This window comes from Eulemur rufifrons, chromosome 24, assembly GCF_041146395.1.
Source record: "Eulemur rufifrons isolate Redbay chromosome 24, OSU_ERuf_1, whole genome shotgun sequence".
Taxonomy (NCBI): Eukaryota; Metazoa; Chordata; class Mammalia; order Primates; family Lemuridae; genus Eulemur; species Eulemur rufifrons.
The window spans coordinates 2734335-2749443 of record NC_091006.1 but is presented as its reverse complement, the minus strand read 5'-3'; the positions used below and the strand labels follow the sequence as shown (position 1 = coordinate 2749443).

At 39.0% G+C, this 15109-nt stretch overlaps 1 protein-coding gene across 1 annotated transcript in view; it reads right to left on the bottom strand.

Moving 5' to 3' along the window:
* Positions 1-562: 562 nt before the first annotated feature.
* ZNF507 (zinc finger protein 507) overlaps positions 563-15109 on the bottom strand; it is a 31642-nt gene continuing 17095 nt past the window's right edge. Inside the window, exons 6-7 of the mRNA XM_069457131.1 lie at positions 1638-1772; positions 563-1516 (exon numbers count right to left, since the gene is read on the bottom strand). Coding sequence (XP_069313232.1) covers positions 1150-1516; positions 1638-1772 — 502 coding nt within the window. The 3' untranslated portion in view covers positions 563-1149. The remainder of the gene's footprint in view (positions 1517-1637; positions 1773-15109) is intronic.

The window sequence follows — 15109 nt, the reverse complement described above, 5'->3', positions numbered from 1 at the left end:
TAAACAACCTGAATTTTTTACTGTATTTCAGTCACATTTGGTTATTCCTCTTCCGCTGAATATAACTACATCAAAAAACTCCAGGAAGGAAAATTTCAGTAGCAGTACTCTTTTTAAGGAGCTTCTGAGTTTCACCCCTCATCCCCCAAGTGATTTTTGGAAATAGTTCAAACTATTTTCAAGGCCTGATGACCAAATGCAAATTTTCATACTTTGCTGTTTTAACAGACACTTTCACACAATGAGTGTGGTCTCATTTAGCAGAGAGGATCAGAAGGCCCATGTAACTATGCAGAAAGTGTGCCATGTCCTGACAAACACTCTGAAAAGAACCTCTGAGAAGTGTGCTGAGCTCAACCAGTTACCATTTCTATGAACTTGAGATTTGGTTTTAGTCTGATGGGAATTCACCTATTTCCTCCTTAGAGCACAAGAAATTCACTGTAAATTTAAGACAATAATTTACTTTTCAAATGCCTGCTTGCAGTCTAGATTTGAATTTAGAGGTCTTTCTTTTCTTTTCTAAGGAGTAAAGGAACATATCTTAGATTGAGTATATCATTAATTCCTATCAATTTAGGGATGTAAGTTCAAAGCCCTCTAATTATGTTTCCTTGTTGACTCTGTTGTTGACACCAAAACCAAACCCAAACCCAAACCCAAACCCAACAAACCAAAAAAACAAGAGCTGCCTCCCATTTCTCACAGGAGGCCTGTCATTCTAGAGCTGGCTTGTCAAAATGAGAAGAAAACTAAGTTCTGCTTATGACTGTGACACTTTTATAACAAGTTTTAGAATAGATCCTGAAAAGCCCTTTCTTAACTCTTTTGCTTGCATTTCTATGCTATAATAAGCTTTTATTAATAAATACACTCAACACTAAGAAGAGGTGACAGAGAGTTAATACAGGATTACATCTTTGCTTCCTCCTCAACCCACTTCCCCTCACTCAAAATATTTAAATATCATTAATGCTTATCCATTTAGAATTCCTTTTATTAGATTACGAGTTTGGGTCCAAAGTCACATCTGTCATTTCTCAAACATCACACCAACTATTTCTTCTGTGTCTATTATTTGACAGCGCAAAGGTGAAACTGTGGTTTAAAGGAATCCTCTTCTGTTTTCCTCTTTGAGCAATTATTCCATTAATTCGTGTTCAGCGTTGTATTGTGGTCCTTGTTTAGGATGATGTTTACAATTTCACCCTCATGCTCTTTCATGTGCTCCAAGAGATTTTCTTTACTGGTTGATTCAAAACCACAGATACAACAACAGAAGAGTAAAACGCAATACTCCATGCCAGCAGGGGCCAGGCTGGAGATTTTGTCTAAACTATATGAGGTATTATTTGTAGGGCTCAGTTTCTCATTGTCATTGGGACCTACAACTTCACTGGGAGCCTGGGAAATCAGTTCTGAAGATGACACCAAATTTTCTGAACTTCCAGTGATAGGATCAGCTTTCTCTTCACTGCTGTTTAATAAAGTCTTTCCAGGTGATTTCCCTAGAACTCTTCAAAACAAAACAAAACAAAACACACCAAACTTTGAGTGGGATATAATGTAGGACTAGTAGATTTAATCCTAGCTTTAATGTATATATAGCAATAAAGGGAAGGGATAGGATCAAATACCTGCCACTCTGTGAAATTGCATCGTTAATAGCCTTGTTTACTTGTTCGTAGTTATAATTTTGGTCACTTGCATGCTTCCACATGTGAGACTTCAGAGAAGGAGGATGGCTGCATACATACCCACATAAAGAACATCTGAAAGACAGGTAGGCAAGAGTAAAATCAGAACGGTCCCATAGTATCATTTAAAATATTATAATGATTCTATAACAATTATTAAATTTCTTCTTCTGAAGCCTTATTAGACATATCATATTTCACTGAATCCAAGATGTCACTGATTCTGAGAGGCATATCCATTTCAGAGAGGTCCTAGAATGGATGTCCTAGAATCAGTCAATGAAAGGAGGTATTTTATATCATAAGGGATTTGTAAGAATAAAGACAAACATCTCAGATTACTTTAGCTATTACAATATTTGGAAAGATTTCTAATATAGTAATATAAAAAATCTTTAAATGATTTAACCACACACAAAGAAAAATTTATAAAACTAATACATTATATCACCCTATTCTTTAAGAAAGCAAAAAGGAATTAATTAATGCAATTCTATAAGTTGACAATCATTTTTGTATAAGAATTTTACGCACCGAAGGCTTTTGGTAAAATCATTGAGAACATAGTCCACAAACTATTTCGTACACCAGAATATGCTTTCTTTTAGGGAATGCTTATTTTAGGAATACAGACAGTTCAGTATTAGGAAATTTATTATTATGATTTACCATTGAAAGGATCAGAAGAGAAGTCATATTTTCATTGTTGCTGAGATGATCTAAAATATTCAATATCTATTAAAAAACTTATGAAAATCATTAAAGACAGAATTATAAATAAAAGTATAATGAATCTGTATCACCCAGTGTCAATAATTATCGGAATTTTGCCAATCTTGTTTCATGTATTCTCCCAACTTAAATGTCCCTGATTTTTTTTTTTTTTTTTTACAAATGTCTTTTTCAAATTAGGATCCAAACAAGATCTATGTATTATATTTGGCTGGTATAAACTTAAGTCTCTTTTAATCATACATTTATATGTTGACGACACCAGGTCATCTGGCTTGTAGACTTTCTCATGATGTAGTTCATTATGTTTCTATCTCCCTCACATTTCTTGTAACTGGTAGTGAGATCTAGAAAAGTGTGTCTCCACCTCAGCACTCGACATTTTGGGCTAGATAAGTTTTTTTTTTTTTTTTTTTTTTTTTTTGAGACAGAGTCTCACTCTGTTGCCCAGGCTAGAGTGAGTGCCGTGGCATCAGCCTAGCTCACAGCAACTTAAAACTCCTGAGCTCAAGCGATCCTCCTGTCTCAGCCTCCCGAGTAGCTGGGACTACAGGCATGCACCACCATGCCCGGCTAATTTTTTCTATATATATTTTTAGCTGTCCATATAATTTCTTTCTATTTTTGGTAGAGATGGGGTCTCGCTCTTGCTCAGGCTGGTCTCGAACTCCTGAGCTCAAACGATCCGCCCACCTCGGCCTCCCAGAGTGCTAGGATTACAGGCGTGAGCCACCGCGCCCGGCCTGGGCTAGATAAGTCTTTATCGTAGGGGCTGTTTTGGGCATTTTAGGTTGTCTAGCAGCATCCTTGGCCTCTGCCCACTCAGTGCTAGTACCAGCCTCTCTCCCAGTTGTGACAAACAATAATGTCTCCAGACACTGCCAAATTCCTGGGGTGGGGGAACACCTCTGGTTGAGAATCATTGATCTATAGGTTTCATTGGATTCAAGGTCAGATTTTTAAAAATTCTTCCTTTTTTTTTTTTTCAACAAATATGCTCCATGGGTACAGCCATGTATTTCCTACCACCACACTCAGGAGGCACTTAGATCAGGCTGACGACAGCTAAACCCAATAAATATACCAAACACAATGTACAATCTTTTTTTTTTTTTTTTAGTAGCTTCCCCTCTCTCTTCTATACCAATATATATTCTTGATAAAACTTCTCTACACAATATGGTAGATAGGTAATTCTTCAACATGATAAAATATATCTATCCCAACTCCAAACCTAGTATATAAAGCTTAATGAGGAAACACTAGAAGCATTTCCATTAAGCCCAAGAACAAAATAAGAATGTTTACGATCCCTTTGTTTAGTGTTATGGAGGTACTAGTCAGTACAATTAGACAAGAGAAAGAAAGAGGAGGTATAAATACAAAGGAAAGAAGGAGAAATTATTTGTAGATTATATATAGTTACATAAGTTAACAATCCAAAAGAAAAGTAAAAACCGTTATAAAAAGACAACTCAATTAGGGCATAAAGCTAACATTCTACACAGATCAACAACTTTCCTATATAAAAACAACAATATTAAAATGCTAGGAAGAAGGAAAAAACAATTTATAACAGCAATGGAAAAAATACCCAGGAATAAGCCTATGTGTGTTGAGAGCCCTCACTTTGCATGGATACGCATGAATTTGTTACCATGGCTTCGTTAAATGTCACCAGTCATATAACTGTTCAAATTTCAGTTATTAACTGGCATAGGTAGGCTAACTGTGAGTAATCACGGAGCACAAAGTTCACTGGCAGCTCTTCGGTCCACTGTGTGAACAGAGAGGCATCGTGACCGTGACCAGTGATGTCACTCCTTTCAAAGTCTATTTGTGATGGGTCACTGTGCTTCCATTCAGTTCACGCACATACAGCAAAGCAGGTTAGTTGTGTTACCTCCTTGTCTCCCAGGGATAACCCCACGTGACATTTTATAAAAATGGATAATCAAAAGAGGAGAACTGACCAAAAAAATAGAAGTGTGGCAGAAAACCAAAAAGTGAATGCTGGAAGCACATTTAGACACAAATGTAAGTAAGCTGGAGAACGAATAGCTGACCACGGGAATGCTGCCACTACTGCCACTGAAGACACTGTATGTGAAGCCAGAGGATCTTGGGGAAGGTGAATCTAATGACACAGATGAGGCCTGCGGTTCCCAAAGGGAGTTATGCTGGCAAAAAATTCCACATTAAAGGAACTCTTGGAAATGTTTCACGATACTGAAAGAGCAAAGGATAAAATATTGAACGCCAACTCATGCTTAGAACGGACAATCTGCCAAGGCATAGAAAAGATGCTCACTGCACATCATGAGGGGCACGATGAGAAGACGGCAGGCACTGTTCAAAGCACTCTTGACAAGTTTCTTACAAAGAAATTAAAAAAAAACTTTAATTCTCAAAGTTTCTATGTATTTACTTACAGTGTGCTATGATCTAATGTATGTGGGTGCCCCCCTGAAATTCCTATGTTGAAACCTAACTCCCAAGGTGATGGCATTAAGAGGTGGGACCTTTGGAAGGTGACTAGGTCTTGAGGGTGGAACCCCTGTGAATGAAATTGTGCCCTCATAAAAGAGGACTGAGGGAGCACCTCTGCCACTGTGTGAGGACGCTGCTGCAAGGACACCATCTTTGGAGTAGAGCACAAACCCTGGGCAGACACCAGATCAGCTGGTATCTTTGTCTTGGACTTCCTAGTCTCCAGACCCGTGAGCAATAAATTTACATTGTTTCTAAATTACCTAGTCTAAGATATTTTGCTATGGCAGCCTGAACAGACTAAGACACAGTGGTATGGTTTCGATATGGTTTATCACCATCAAAACTCAGGCTGAAATCTGATCCCCAATATTGGGGGTGGGGCCTAGTGGGAAGTATTTGGCTTGGTGCTGTTCTCCCGGTAATGAGCTCTCGCTCTTCTGAGACTGGACTGGTTCTCATGGGCGTGGATCAGTTCCCGAGAGTGGGTTGTTATAAAGCCAGGACGCCCCTCAGTTTTTCTCTTCTTCGTATACATCCTCTTCCTTTTTCACTTTCTCTGCCTTGTTGTGACAAAGCATAAAAGCCCTCATCAAAAGCCAGGGCCACGCCTTGAACTATCCTGTAGAACTGTGAGCTAAAAAAAGTCTTTTTTTTAATCAATTACCCAATCTTAGGTATTCGTTTATAGCAACAGAAAACTGACTCAGAAACACAGTGTTCTAAATAAATATTACTTTTCCTAGTTTTCATTTCCCTATATAACTGACAGTAAGGGAGGTTTTACTGTTTTAAGATAAAAATTTAAAGTTCATGGAACAATTGTAATTTATTATTAAGATCACTTTGCATGGTTCCAAAGTGCACAGTCACTGGTCATTTTTACAGCCCCATGCTATTGTACAAACTGAGGACTACTTGCATACATATATATATACACATATATGTGTATGCATATACACACATGCAAAATAAGAAATATACATAATAATATGCATGAAGAAAACTTTAAAAATACTAGTGAGGTACAGAATAAATGACCAGAAGAAACGGAAAAGCCCATACTTGCATACAACTCCTAAAGTCCTTAAAATTTCCAAATTAATGTCTTTTTGTATGCTAATGAGTTGACTGAGGGCAGGCAGCCCTTCAGGATGAGGGCTGGTCACAGGAAGCACCCAAGCAGGAGTAGACAGTTAGAACTTCCAGCCCCACCCTCCAACTTCCAAGGAGGGGAGAGGAATGAAGGTTAAGTTGATCACCAATGGCCAGTGGTTTGATCAGTCATGCCCACATAGTAATGAAGCCTCCACAAAGCCCAAAAGGACAGAGTTTGGAGAGCTTCCAGATAGTTGAAGGTGTTGTGCCCAGAGAGGGCATGGAAGCTCCCACCTCATCCTCCATAGCTCATCCTGTACATTATCTCCTCATCTGTACCCTTTGTAACATCCCTTATAAGAAACTAGTATACACAGTGTTCTGGAGGATACCCAGTTGGTGTCAGCTGCAGAACCAATTGCTTGGTTGGTCACAGAAGTCTTCTATGTTGATTATTGTGAGGTGAGAGTAGGGAAAAAACAGTTTTTATTTTTTCTACTCACCATTCAAAACAACAATTAAGAAACTGAACTACCTACAAAATCTACATACTTAATTCCATTTTCTCACCATTACTTCTCCCACAGATATGCAATTGAAAAAAAATAATAAACACTGTAAACTACATCTGCTAAAGAAGAACATCACCACTACCTTAAGAGCTCTTTGAGTGTCCCTCCAAGATCTCATACCCTTTCCTCCTCGAAAAGAAGCACACCTGTCTGAAATTTGTTATTGTATGATTTGCTTGTTTTTCCTTAGTTTTACTTTTGTGTATCACTAAACAACTGTTTGTTTGCATGTTTTTGAGTATATAAACAGAATCATACTTTATGTGTTCTTCTGTGACTTGCTTCTGTATCTTTAGTTCCGTGTTCTTGAGATCCATGTCACAGACTTGGGGATAATTAGAAAGAAAACAAAACAAGATCCATCCATGTTAACAGGTAGAGCTCATTTACCTTACAGGGTACCTGCTTTTACTTTGGTTTTTACCTCTGCAGTTTCTCGATTTTCCTGACAGGAACTGCAGAAGTAAAACATTTAAGATACTCATCCAGCATATTAGTCATCATTTGGAGAGCTGTTCAGGTTATCCAGTCCACTATGTTGTCTGAAATGAGAGCCCCCTGCTTATGATGGTTAGTTTAAATTGCTGTTCCACCAATTTTTGTTCCACTCAACTGGTCAGCAAATGCTGTCTTTAAAACTTTTTCTGATTATATAATCTATATTTCTTGTACAAAAATGGAATATACAGGCAAGTACAAACACAAAAACTAAAAAACTACTTGCATAACTTCCTGTTCTTTTTTAATGTACATATGTAGATCTGAGGCAAAAGCAGAATCATTCTATAGATTTTTAATCCTAGTTTTGACAATGTTCCATGAGTATTTTCTAAAGTTAAGAATTATGCATTTTCAACGGGGTATAATGTTCCATCCTATGAAAAGTATAACATAAACCACTCTGCTAAGTAATATAAATCGAGGATATTTTTGATCTTTTTGAGATTATAAACAATGCCGTTAATATAACAAATACCTTGTACGTCAATATAAATGCATTACTGATTACCCTTTAGGATAAAGTTCATTTTCACCCAAGAACCTTCAAGAATAATAAAGAAAAAATGAGCACTCATAGTTAGGACACAGAACATTACCAACATTCCTTTGAGACCGTGTGCCCCACCTTGATTTCCTTCTCTTCCTTTTCCCGAGTTAAGAACATTCCTGGGACAGACCCATTCTTAAGGCTTTTGATCTGTACATGTAGTACTCAGAGAAAGAACAAATAATAGAAAACATGTTTTGATAGTATGCTATTGGCATAAAAACAGAAACACAGACCAATGCAACAGGACAGAGAACCCACAAATAAATCTAAACACATACGGTTGGCTAATTTTTGACGAGGGCACCAAGAGGACACAATGACGAAAGAACAGTCTCTTCAACAAATGGTGCTGGGAATACTGGATGTCCACATGCAGAAGAATGAAACTGGACCTGTATCTTATACCACACACAAAAATCAACTCCAATGGATAAAGTTCCTAAATGTAAAACCAGAAACCATAAAACTCCTAGAAGAGAATTTAGGGGAAAATCTCCTTGACACTGGTGTTGGCAGTGATTTTTTGAATATGAAACCAACAGCTCAGGCTACAAAAGCAAAAATAAATAAACGGGACTACAACAAACTAAAAAGCTTCTGTACTGCAGAGAAAGCAATCAACAAAATGAAAAGGCAACCTAGGGACAGGGAAGTAATATTTGCAAACAGCATAAGGAGTTAATATCCAAAATTTATAAAGAACTCTTACACCTCAATACCAGAAAAACAAATAACCTGATTAAAAAATGAACAGAGGATCTGAACAGGTATTTCTCCAAAGACGACATAAAAATGGTCAAGGTGTGTATGAAAAGGTGGTCAACATCATCAGGGAACTAAGTACACATTAAACCACTATGAAATTATCACCTGACACCCATTAGGATGGCTATTACCAAAAAGATAACTGTTCCTTCAGAGTAGAGGAGGGAAAAAAGAAAGAAAAAGAAAAAAACAGATAACAAGTATTGGCAAGGGTGGGGGCGGGGGGAAGAAATCCTAGCACACTGTTGGTGGGAATGTAGATTGGTACAGCCATGGAAGACACTATGGAGGTTCATAAAGAAATTAAAATTAGAACTACCACATGACCCAGCAATCCTTCTTCTGGGTATTTAACAAAGGAGAAGAAATCACCACTTTGTATAGCTACCTGCACTCCCATGTTTATTGCAGCATTATGCACAACAGCTGAGATACGGAAACAACGTTAAGTGTCCACTGATGGACAGATAAAGAAGTTGTGGTGTAAAAATACAATGGAATATTATTCAGCCTTATAAAAGGAGATCCTGCCATTTATTATCACATGGATGGACCTGGTGGACATTATGCTATGTGAAATAAGCAAGACACCAAAAGACAAATACTGCATGATCTCACTTATATGTGGAATCCAAAAAAGGAAAAGTAAAAAATACAGAGATAGAGAATAAAATAGTGGTTACTGGGGTGGAGTAGAGGGGGAAGAAATGGAGAGAGGTAAGCCAAAGGATACAATGTAGCAGATATGTAGGATGAACCTGTCTGGAAATCTAATGCAGCAGTCCCCAACCTTTTTGGCACCAGGGACCGGTTTTATGGAAGACAATTTTTCCACAAAAAGCAGGTGGGGGAGGTGGGGGGTGGGGACCCAGGCAGAGGCAGAGCTCAGGCAGTGATGCAGGACCCTGTTTTCCTAACCAGCCACAGACCAGTACCAGGCCATGGCCCGGGGGTTGGGGACTGCAGATCTAATGTACAACATGAGGACTATAGTTAAAATTTTACAGTATTAGAGATTTTTGTTAAATAAGTAGATTTAGCTGTTCTTGTCACAAAAATAAGTAAACTATGGAAGATGACAAGTGAATTTTTTTTTTTTTTTTGAGACAGAGTCTCACTCTGTTGCCCGGGCTAGAGTGAGTGCCGTGGCTTCAGCCTAGCTCACAGCAACCTCAAACTCCTGGGCTCAAGCGATCCTACTGCCTCAGCCTCCCGAGTAGCTGGGACTACAGGCATGCACCACCATGCCCGGCTAATTTTTTGTATATATATATTTTAGTTGTCCATATAATTTCTTTCTATTTTTAGTAGAGACGGGGGTCTCACTCTTGCTCAGGCTGGTCTCGAACTCCTGACCTCGAGCGATCCACCCGCCTCGGCCTCCCAGAGTGCTAGGATTACAGGCGTGAGCCACCGCGCCCGGCCGATGACAAGTGAATTTGCTTCAATATAGTAACCATTTTACCATCTATATGTATCCTATAATATTATGGTATAAACCTCAAATATACAGAATAAAATGTATGCAAAAGAAGAGAGTAACATTTTAAAACAGAGGCTATGTCTAACAAATCATTTCTAACCACCTCACCAACAGACCAGTAATGTTCACATTTCCATTTAGGATAAATTGCTTCTACCTACCCCACCCCATCCACTGAGCAAAAAAAATCTAAGCCAAACAAAACTGCATTGACAAAAGAATAGCAGCGTATGGGCATATTTATCATAACATCATCTGCCATAATTTTGTTTTGCTCCTTTAGTGGAACTGCCTGGTGCTCCTGATGATGGAGCCATTTTGTACTTCAATTATTCAAGTCTATCAAGGCAAAGTCACACCTGTGACACGAGGAAATACGTGAACACCCTGAGAACTCAATTGCTGGTCTCCTCAAGTAGCCATAAATAAGGCCACCACTGGCCCAAAACGTTGGAATGCCAAAATGAACACAATTTCTGAGTCATCCAATAAAACCCCACCCGTACCAGTATGGAAAATTAATTTTTCCTGATACAAGGAGGCTACTTTGGCAACCAAAAGAAAGCCAACATGGAAACACAAGACTTCTCGAACCTGGCTAAAAAGCTTGGGACTGAGTTTTTTTGCAGGTTTCTCCCATTGCTAATGTCAGTTACTTCAGTCTCAGAACCCCATGGAGATGAGAGTGCTGGTCAAACACTCCCATTTCCTTGGCCTGGGCCGTACCTGGTTAGTTTCCCGGTCTGATTCAATTAGGACACTGCCTTTGAGGTAGGAGAAAGCAGACACACTGGATGTCTTACAAGATTTGGGGTGACTCAAGTGTGATTAAAACATACATACCAGGATTTCAATAGAAAATATGCAGTAGGGATTGTCTTACCACATTCAATTCATTTTTTATGCATGCAAATAAATAAATAGGGCCCAGAAAAACAGCCACTTCAAATTTTGTGATGAACCTGAGAAGTCTTTACATGCCACTGTGAAAAACAATTTATCCCTTCAAAATAAAACATATGTTTTCCCTCCAAATCAAACTATCTGCTGAAGTGTTTTCCTTAAAACAAATTCATGTTTTTCAAAGACTTGAGTTTTTCCCCAAGCCAATACCAGACTAAAAAGTCAATATGCCCACAGATTAAAAGAGTAAACTTAAGTCTGTAACTGTGGTGGAAAGTGATGGCATGTGACTTCCAAGGGTAGGTCATAACAGGCAATACAGCTTTTGCCTACTTCCTGTCTGAGAAGGTTCTTTTTGGGACTAGCATCCCTGCAAAGTCCAGGAGGAGAAATCACATGTATGTGTTCCAGGCTGAGGCCCAACCAACAGCCAGCATCAGCCAGCGTCCTGTGGTGAGGGAGCCCTCAGATGCCCATAATACCCAACTGTCTGAGTCACCTGCCTTCGAGTCTTCCCTGCTGAGACCCAAGACTGCATGGGACAGAGACAAGCCATCTCTATGTGCCCTTTCCAAATTCCTGACCTACAGAATGCCTCAGCATAATGGAATAGATGATGTTTCACACCAGGTAGGGGTGGTCTGGCACGCAGCAGCAGTACACTTCGTGAAGAGATCTCCCTGGCATAGCACAGACAGGTAGGACAGCATGGTCATTAGGAGCCAGGGTTCAAGCCCTGGCTCTGCCACTCGTGAGACCTGAGGAAAGTTATTTAACTTATCCTAGCCTCTGTTTCCATATCTACAAAATAGGAGTAGTAATTATTCCTATGTACTGGGCTGTTGTGAGGATTAAGTTAGCTGACATACATTGAGCACTTAGTACATTGCCTGGCCCACAAAGTCTTCTAAAAAATGTTAGCTATTATTTCCAATATATTTATTCAAAGATCCTATCATGACTGACCATACTGAGAGGCAACCTGCCATTCCTATTCAAACTGTCATTCCCACTGCTCAAAATCTTTCTGGAATTTTTTGAGATTTCTCTTTTAGTTTTTGTGCAATACTAGAAAATTGGGCTCATTAATACATAGGCACACAGTACAGTACTTTCAGCCCAGTTGATGTACCATCCTGAGAATCACACACATTTTTATTTCTGTATTGTCATCTACCTTGCTTACCAGATTATTTAAGAAAAAAAAAATTAAAGACAAAAAAGCCCTAAACACAAAGAAAAAGATTAATAGACTTGAATGCATTAAAACTAGAAAATTTCTGTTCATCAAAAGACATCACTGAGAGGGTAGAAAGGCAAGCCATGGTTAAGAAGATAGCTGTAAGGCTGGTGGCTCACGCCTGGTAGTCCTAGCACTCTGGGAGGCCGAGCTGGGAGGATGGCTTGAGCTCAGGAGTTGGAGACCAGCCTGAACAAGAGTGGGACCCCATCTCTACTAAAAATAGAAAAAATTAGCCAGGAGTGGTGGTGCATGCCTGTCATCCCAGCTAGTTGAGAGGCTGAGGCAGAAGGACCACTTGAGCCCAGGAGTCTGAGGTTGCTGTGAACTAGGCTGAAGCCACGGCACTCTAGCCTAGGCAACAGAGTGAGACTCAGTCTGAAAAAACAAAATTTAAAAAAAAAAAAAAAAGAAGGTATCTGCAATATATATAACAAATGACTTGTAATTAAGAATATATACAACTCCTAAAAAGTCAGTAAGAAAAAGGCAGACAATCCATCCAATAAAGAAATGGGAAATAGCCCATAAAACAAATGAAAAGATGCTCAACTTCATAAATTATCAGGGAAATGCAAACTAAAACCACAATACACCTACTGGAATGATAAAGATTAAAGACTGACAATACAAAGTGATGGTAAGGATATGAACTGGTACAACCAGTTTGGAAATGTGCTGACAATATCTGCTGAGGCTGAACATATATGCGTGCCCACTTACCAAGAAATTCCACTCCTTGCTATAAACTCAATAGACATGGACTAATTTCACATATGCACCCAAAAAACATGTGAAAGAATGTTCAGAATGACATTATCCATAATGAGGAGAAAAACTAGGCAATAACCCAAGTATCTATCAATAAGTAGAAAGAAAAAACTGTGGTATAGTCTTACAATGAAATATTATATAGCAGTGAAATGTATTAGTGCTACACTGAATTATACACACACACCACACACATGGAGTGATGTTGAGTGAAAAAACCTGGACATAAAAAAGAATATTTACCATACGATTCCATTTCTACTAGGTTCAAAAACAGGCAAAACTAATTAATAATGTTAATAATGTTAGAATTCAAGATAGTGGTTACCAGAAAGGAGGGATAGTCAATGACTGGAAGGCCTATGAAGGTGGTTTTTTTATGTTGCAAGCATACAACATTTTAATTTGCGATCATTCATCAGGCTGTACCTTTATGATTTATGCAATTTTTAGGATGTATGCTAACTTCAATTACAAAGTCAATTTAAAAAATTTGGAGGGGGGGAGAGAGGGAGGGAGGGAGCGAGAGGGAGAGACTTAGGAGACTTATCAATCAAATGCAGTGTTTGGACTTTGTTTGGTTCCTGATGTGAACAACTCATTCTTAAAGTATATTTTGAAACATTTAGGGAAAAATTGGGTATTTTTGGACCGGGTATTAAAATTGGACCGGGTATTAAAATTGGACTGAGTATTAAAAAAATTCAACTTAAATATTTGAAGTTGTAGCTCTTCCACTTAAGGAAGAAAAAGCATAGTAATAACACTACACATTTATTTTCAATAATAAATTAAGCTTATACAATAAACTTACAGAATGAGAGCCATTTTATATATGAGAAAACCTGAGGTATGCAGGTAACTGTCAGTCAACATTTACTGAGCACCTACCATGTGCCAGGCAGTGTGCTGAGTACTGTATGTAGTGCAAAGCCCACATGCTCTCCTCTACATCCTTTTGCTCCCCCTGCCACACTGGAGTTTCAGAACCTAAGTACCAAAGACAATTGTGTTTCTAAGGGAAAATGGGTTCAATGTCATATGGTTAGAAACCTGGTAACCTCAGAAAAACGTTTTGTTCTCCCATCTTGTTCTCCACAACAGTGGTATTAGGGGGATGTAAATCAGGGGAATTCTAGTACTGCAGTATTAAACTAAACTGAGGACAATCTAATATTGAAAAACTTTGAATCAAACCTTTCAGTAAAACTTTGGGGTCAATTTTATAAATAGAAGGTATAGGCCTGGCGTTGTGGCTCATGCCTGTAATCCTAGCACTTTGTGAGGAGTGAGGATGGCTTGAGGCCAGGAGTTTGAGACCAGCCTGAGCAAGAGTGAGACCCCGTCTCTACTAAAAATAGAAAAAATTAGCCTAGTGTGTTGGCACACACCTGTAGTCCCGGCTTCTTGGGAGGCTGAGGCAGGAAGATAGCTTGAGCCCAGGAGTTTGAGGTTGTAGTGAGCTAGGCTGACACCACTGCACTCTAGCTGGGGCGAAAGGAGACTCTGTCCCTCCCCACAAAGTAAAATTAAATAAATAAATAGCAAGTATAACTATAATTGGAATATGTTTTACACAGAATAAAAACAAAGTTAACTGCATTTGATAGAAATTGGGATGGGATGAGGCCATTTTAATTTTTCCCTGTCCTTACACAGGAATGGAAAACAGCTCTCCATTCTGTAGTAAGGATAGAGTTTCTGGGATGACCTCATGACTTCATGAGCAAAAAAAGGGAGCCAGCCTCTTCAGTACATCAGGCAACATAATCTCATTACTCTTCACAAAGCCTTATGAGGCAGTATTCTCCCCAGTTTCATATGGGAAAGGAGGCTTAGCTTGACATTCCACCGTCACCAGTGGGGTATAAGAAGTGTACAGTCCACACCTGGGACCTTTCTAGAGCATGGATGTTCCCCAAGACACTGCCTTTAAAGCAGCCAGACATGGCATGGGGACCTCAGCAGTGACAGCATGGGGCACAGCATTTCTCTTCTAAGGTAGGCTGTGCCTGCCTACCCAGGAACAGAATTAGTCTTTGTTTCTCAAAGGATGAGAGGTCAACAGCCTTTTCTTCCCTTTCTCTCCTTTTTTTGTTAGACAATGAATCATTGAGAAGGGATGAGAATAAAAGCCGGGCCCAGTAACTATTAGACAGCTACCCTTTACTGGCTGTTTATTATGTGCTAGTACCTTACACGGCATTGCATTTAATCCTTACAACCTTCAACATTTTCATTCTATAAATGACAGAACCAAGCACAGAGAGGTGAAACAGTTTGTTCAAGGTCACAAATCCCATAAGT